The sequence below is a fragment of the Leptonychotes weddellii genome, chromosome 5 (genome assembly GCF_054177405.1).
Source record: "Leptonychotes weddellii isolate Sample4059 chromosome 5, ASM5417740v2, whole genome shotgun sequence".
NCBI classification, from domain to species: Eukaryota; Metazoa; Chordata; class Mammalia; order Carnivora; family Phocidae; genus Leptonychotes; species Leptonychotes weddellii.
The window spans coordinates 53,737,295-53,744,331 of record NC_138373.1 but is presented as its reverse complement, the minus strand read 5'-3'; the positions used below and the strand labels follow the sequence as shown (position 1 = coordinate 53,744,331).

Below are 7,037 nucleotides of genomic sequence, written 5' to 3'. Positions count from 1 at the left end.
GATGACCTATTAATTTGCAATACTTAACCAATAAAACTCCAATAGACAATATTGGACAGTTCCTTAAAATCTGTCTTAAGATCTGACTCACAGAGCGAGCATACTATAACCCAAACAAAAGATTGTACTTCATATTCTAACTTGTACAACAAAATCAGTTTATAAATGGAACAAGTCTTTAGTTTTGCTGTTCGTCTCTCCAATTTATAACAAAATTAGTTGTGCACCAACTATATTAAATTCCTCTTAGGTTGATAAATTCATTGCTTGTAAATTATTTCATTGACAAAAGTTAGTTATTAAATTTTTTTTTCAAAGTTCAAAAAAATCTGGGTTGAGGGATAGGGGATATATGGGAATTCCATTTCAGTGCAACAAAGCAACAAGAAAATTAATCAAAGCCTTACAAGCAAGTCCTTGTGGCAATTAATCCTTTGTTGTGCAGTTCACTTCTTGTCGCATTTCTTCATGGGTGTAGGAGGGCTGCAACAGCAGCCAGATGAAGTGCTAGAGCAGCAGGTGAGGCAATCCAGAGGTTTCTCAAGTGTCAACTTTTCTCTTGAGTGACAGGCCCAGTTTTATCACTAAGTCTCTGCAGTTAAACAAAATCAAAGGCATTAGGTAAATGAATGCGTGGTCCACACTTGTGGTAATCGTCTCTTAAATTGGAATTATAACGGCGATAAAAGGTGGTATATATGGCGATTTCATTTTTTTCTACAAGTTGGCATGACTACTTTTCAGCACAATATAAAGACATGAGTTTACTGGTAAACATTATCAGTTGCTTTATATTAACTTCAGCAGTATATGAAGACAGAAGGGCCCATCTGAAAGGACAGAACTCATAGAGAATGGATGTAGAAATCATCCCCCAAATTGACTTGTCCACAGTAGGAATTACGTGGTATTGGGGAAAATGAATTTTTATGCACTAACAAAGTCATGGGTTCTGATCCCACATGTGCCATTTGTCCCTTAAGCTAAACTCTTTGAGTCTCCTTTTACTGATCTATAAAAAAAATTTTAAAGTCCCTCAAGACTGAAATCACATATACTATTGTTATCTAACAAAGATGCCTGGCACACAGTGGGGTACTCATAAATATTATTTCCCAGCCTTGTTTTTCTCCCATTAGGTACTTAATAGTGCTTACTTTTTTTCTTATTTATTATTGTAGTTTTCCATTAAAAAACACATTCCATACTGTATCACTCAGGAAAAGGTAGCTTGTAAAAATACCTCATTTTATTAAGCATCACTTTATTACATTTTCCCCCAAACTGAAGGATGGTGGCAATCTTGTGTCAAGCAAGTCTGTTGGTACTACTTTTCCAACAGCATTTGATCAATTCTTATCTTTATGTCACATGTTAGTCATTCTTGTAATATTTCAAACTCTTTCATTATTATATTTGTTACAGGGATCTATGATTAGTGATTACAACTCACTGAAAGCTCAGATGATGGTTAGCATTTTTTTAGCAATAAAAAGCATTTTTAAATTAAGGTATGTGCTTTGTTTCTTTAGACAATGCTATCGCACACTTGACAGATTACAGTATAATGTAAACATAATTTTTATATGCACTGGGAAACAAAAACATTCATCTGACTCACTTTTTACAATATTTACTTTATTGCAGTAGTGTGGACCTGAATCCGCACTATCTCCAAGGTATGCCTGTAGTTTGCATTTTAATGCAAGAAAAAATTTGAAAAAAGAAAAAACAGTATAAAAAAAATCCCTAAATTAATACAGACTCATGGAAATTTCCCACATCTGTAAAACATGGAGAGGTGACTAGGTTTATGATAGCGACAGGAGTATTCACAACCAGGAAGTTAGAGACAGTGGGGCAAACAAAGGCATTGAAGAGTTGATGAAAACCAATTAATCCTGCATTTTGAACCAACTCTTGTTACTCAATACAAACTAAAGTTTCTGAAGACTAACAGCACAGTAAACAGCAAGCTTTCAAGTGATGGGAAATAGCAAACATTGTGACTTTTCACACCGTGATTTGCCAAGTCTCCCACCTCATTCTTTCCCTTCTTCCTTTTCCTGACGTCCAGTCTCCATTCTATATCCCAATATCCTTCTCTGCCCTGAACTCGAATTTAGGGGAAACACTTATACTCCAGTAAAGTAGACCTAATTGAAGAGGAGAATTAATAGAAAGAAACAGCCTTAAAATGTGCGCTCCTATATGTACAGTACACTGTTCCTGCATCCATTTTTAATTTACCTTAACTGGTACACTGAAAAGGTAAGAGGCTATCGCTTAAATGAAATTAATAATTTAAATTCCATTACAAATACCATTATGATTTACTTTTCTTTTTAAAATTAATCTGGCAGAGTAACTGGAGTGCCCTAAAATTTATATATTAATTTTATTATAAATATGATTCAGTTTTACAAAGTACTTTAAAGCAAAGTAATAAAAATATTCCAAAATTATCTAGACTGGTTCTATAATTAAACAAATTAACTGAACAAAAGTTCATCAAAAAGTACCAACTATTATCTTTTGAATGGACTGTCCCATACCACTTACTATAACTAAAATACATTTTCATTTCCAATTTGGTGAATTATAAAACGTCCTTCAAACCATATGCACAAATTTAAACTAATGTACTTAGGAGATATATAAATTGGCTTGGGTCCTTCATGTTTACAATATCCAGCTGCTGAAACAACTGGTTTTAAGAAGAAATTATCAGGGGAATATATATATATATATATATATATACACATATTTTTTAAATAAGAGAGAAAAGCTAAAGAGACAGTCATCTCTGATTAATCAATAAAATTCTTTTTATTATTTCCCTAGATTAATAATAAAGCAAAGATACTTACCGTTACTTTCTGGCTTGCGTTATCGCCATGGATGGTGAGAAACGGGTTGGTGGTGGCTGGGTGAAGTGGCGGCGCCTGAGTACCTGCAAGTAGGTTGTTAATTGGGATCTGTGTTGGCCCGGGGATCTGGAGCTGCTGTAGTTCAGGTGGGTGGTGCTGCTGGTGGTGATGCTGTTGCATTAACTGATACAGAAGGGCCTGATGTTGTTCCTTTGGTAAAAACATGTGGGAGAAGATGAGTTCCCAGTCATAGAATTCAGCAGTCAGTAAAGCCTGACTTTTCTATTTTCTTCTTTACTTTAATATTAGATATTTAAATATAAGTCACATTTATACTACTAAGAAAGAAAACAAGTTATCTTATCTGGAAAAATATAGTGCACTAGATAATAACCATCTATTATAAAATGTCAATATCACTAGTGAATGGCTTATTTTCAAAACAGAGCAAACAAATATAGGAGACCTCTATTCAAATTGGGTTATCCATGATAATTAAGGGCAATGGCAACTTAGAAGTCACAAGTTATCTGAATCTGACTTTAGAATGTGGGCCATTCTCATTCCCAATTCTGGGAACATAAAAATAACTTTTAAAGTTCTCATTCATGCCAACAAAGAGTGCTTCGTTGGTGTAGTTATGAGACTATTCTTTGCAGCAAGTATGTATTTGATTTCTTGAGTGTTTACTATGTGCCAGGCACTGTTCTGAGACATATGAGTGGGGAAAAAAATCTCTGCCCTTCTGTGCTCAGCCTGAGGGGAAGACAGAGAGACCAACAAAAATGTTAGGATATGATTATTGGTAAGGATCAGGGTAAACAGCAATGTGTGGGTGACAGTATGGGGGGGGTGGAAATCTCAGATAGGTCAGGGTGGTTCTCACTCGAACAAAGACTTGGAGACAAGGAGGGAATTCGCTATATGGATATGGGGAAAGGGAGGAGATTTCTAGGAAGAAGAACAGCCAGTGCTAAGGGACTATGTGGGAGCATATCCAGTGTGATCAAGGAATAGCAAGGAGACCAGGGGCAGGCTGGGGACAAGTGAACAAGTAGGAGACAAGGGGAGAATGCGGGCCTCATGGTGGTGGGCCATGAACACTTTGGCTTTTACTCAAAGTAATACGGGAAACCAGGGGAAGGTTTTAAGCTGAGGAGTGACACAATCTTACTTGGGACTTCTGGATGGATTCAGTGTGAGGCGTGAGATGAGAGTGAAGAATGACTGCAAGGTTTTGGGCTTGAGCAACTATAAATTGGTGTTGCCTTTGGCAGAGGTAGGCAAAACTACGTGTGGAGCAGGTTTGTGACAGATTAGCAGTTCAGTTTTGGACATGTTATGCTTGAAATGTCTATTAAAATATCTAAGTGGAGATATCAAGAAAGCAGTTGGATACAGAAGTTTGAAACTCCAGAAACGGGCCTGGGCTGAAGATGTAACATCCGCACATATTTAAAGCTGGACTGGAGAATGATAATCGAAGCTCTATGACTGGAGGAGATCACTAAAATACTAGGTTACTCTGAAAGTGAGAGGTTGAGGGGAAGAGAGGAATGAATGGTTATGCAGGAAGAACACCACGGTAATGTGGGCTCCTGAAGGCTAAGGGAAGAAAGTGTTTCAAGGAGGAGGGAGTGATCAACTCCGTCAAATGCTTTTGCCAGATCAAGTAAGAAGAACAACAACTGTCTACTGGACTTAGCAGTATGAAGGCCATCTGGGAGAAGACAGCAAGCAGAAAAACAGGGTAGCAGTTGGTGGGGGGAGGAAGGTCAAGCAAGAGTTTTTCTTAAGATGGGAGAAGTCAGGATGACTTAGAAGAAAATGCGCTGCTTATAAACGAACAAAGTTCACCCCACAATCTTGGCTGACAAAGAAAAGACAGAATTTAAACAACTTCAGTTCTTGTGGTCTCTGAGCAACAATGTGTGCCAAAACCCCCTTAATGAACCATGTTCTAGAAATGAGTCATCTACATGTACTATTACTAATAATAATCTTGATTAAGAGGAAGGACCCCAAATAAACAGAATTTTAGTACTTCGTATTAAGATGAGAGATAAGAAAACAAGATCACATTTTAGTGTAAGCATTAAAGAATTTACATACAGTCTATCTTTATACCATTGTAAGAACAGTAACTGAAAACGATGATCCACAATCAAAATTAGTATTTTCAATATATTTTTGACTAAAGCAAAAAAATGGGCACATACATTTTATTTACTTATATATAAAAATTTTATTTTTTTAAAGATTATTTATTTTGGGGGGGGAGAGACCTACAGAGAGAGCACGAGCAGAGAGGAGGGGTGGGGGGGAGAAGCAGACTCCCCACTGAGCAGGGAGCCCAATGCGGGGCTCGATCCCAGCACTCTGGGATCTTGACCTGAGCCAAAGGCAGATGCTTAACCAACCGAGCCACCCAGGCGCCCTAAAGATTTTTTTAAGTAATTTCTACACCCAACGTGGGGCTCCGCCTCACAACCCCAAGATCAGGAGTCGCACACTCCACCAACTGAGCCAGCCAGGCACTCCGGGTAAATACTTAGAAAGAAATTACAAACAAAGGCTGAAACTCTGAGCTAATTAAATAGTGCATTTTCCAAGCAGTCTAACTCAACGAAGTACGCTAGGGAAATGGAGCTGGAGAGAGTTGCACAAATACATCAACCCATCTGGCTTTAAGTTTATGACTGCACAAAGCCAGCCAGAATGTCTCTGCATGTGAGCCACACACTTCCAATCTTTTTTTTTTTTTTTAAGATTTTATTTTTAGGTAAATCTCTACACCCCACATGGGGCTCGAACTTACAACCCCAAGAGTCGCACGCTCTACTAAATGAGCCAGCCAGGTTAGTCAATTCTTCCTCTCTTCTCCAAGATACCTAATTCCACAATTTTTTCTCTCATCTGACCACCAATATTCTTAGCTCCCTCAGCTGATGCCTTTCTTTTTTTTTAAAGATTTTGTTTATTTATTTGAGAAAGAGAGAGAGCACAAGCAGGGGGAGGGACAAAGGGAGAGGGGGAAGCAGACGCCCGACTGAGCAGGTAGCCCGATCGAAGTGGGACTCAATCCCAGGACCCTGAGATCACGAACTGAGCTGAAGGCAGATGCTTAACCAATGGAGCCACCCAGGCGTCCCTGATGCCCTTAATTCTAATTTTAAAAATTGAAAACATTGAAAGTGGGTTTCCTCAAACTCCTGTCATAAAAACCCTCTGACAGCTGCTCTGCCTGCCCTCTTCATACAGTGGGATGCTGCTCGCCACTCCCCTCCCTCTCCGTCCCTCTGAAGAACTTTGCTGCTGTTACCCTTCCTCTCTCCTGCTCCCACCAACATATACATATGCTGTCATATTCAAAGTGAATAGAAACTTCCCCCTTAGACCATGTCTTTTTCCATTAGCTGCTCATTTCTCTGCTTTTTTAGAATGAAGTGTCTGGAGCTACCACTACTCCATCTTCACTTCCCCTCCTGCCATTTTCTTTGGAACCATTCGAGGAGGTTTTTACTTCTCACCACAATTGTCAAAACCTCCAGACAGCCAAATTCAATGGTCAATTTACTTGTCCTCCCAGAAGCATTTTTATACAGCCGAGTCCTTCCTTTGTTGATACATTTGCTTCACATGGAGCCAAGGATATCACTCTCAGTTCCTCTCTTAACTCACTGGTCACTTTTTTCCCACATCCTCTACTAGGATTGTGTTCCTCTTCCAGTATATCCAGGGCTCAGTCCTCAGACATCAGTCCTCATTCCCTACTGATCTCATAAAATCTTGTAAATCTAAGTATCATACATGCAGCGATGACCCCAAATGTATATTTCAACTGAATCCTTTTCCGGGACTCCAGACTCACACAACTGTCTGGTCTACATCTCACTTGAACATCTAAATAGACATCTCCACCTTAGTACGTCTGTAACAGAACTGCTTTCTCTCCAAACCCGGCTGTTCCTCCAGGTCCTCCAAATCTCAGTAAAACTCAACATCCCATTGTTTAAAACAGGACTCTTCTTTACCTTCAACGTCTGACAAACAAGTCTTGTTGGTTTTATCTTCAAAATACACAATCCCAGATGGTTTTCCCCCACATTGATCCTGTTATTTAAGATACCACATCTTCTACCTGGACTACTCCAATAGCCTCCCTGT

At 38.8% G+C, this 7,037-nt stretch overlaps 1 protein-coding gene across 13 annotated transcripts in view; it reads right to left on the bottom strand.

Annotated features, from left to right (window-relative positions):
* Positions 1–318: 318 nt before the first annotated feature.
* MLLT10 (MLLT10 histone lysine methyltransferase DOT1L cofactor) overlaps positions 319–7,037 on the bottom strand; it is a 210,337-nt gene continuing 203,618 nt past the window's right edge. For all 13 annotated transcript variants that reach the window (XM_081820715.1, XM_081820713.1, XM_081820717.1 and 10 more), the window contains 2 exons: positions 2,871–3,080; positions 319–592 (listed from right to left, as the gene is read on the bottom strand). In XM_081820715.1, the coding sequence (XP_081676841.1) occupies positions 548–592; positions 2,871–3,080 (255 nt within the window). In that variant the 3' untranslated portion in view covers positions 319–547. The remainder of the gene's footprint in view (positions 593–2,870; positions 3,081–7,037) is intronic.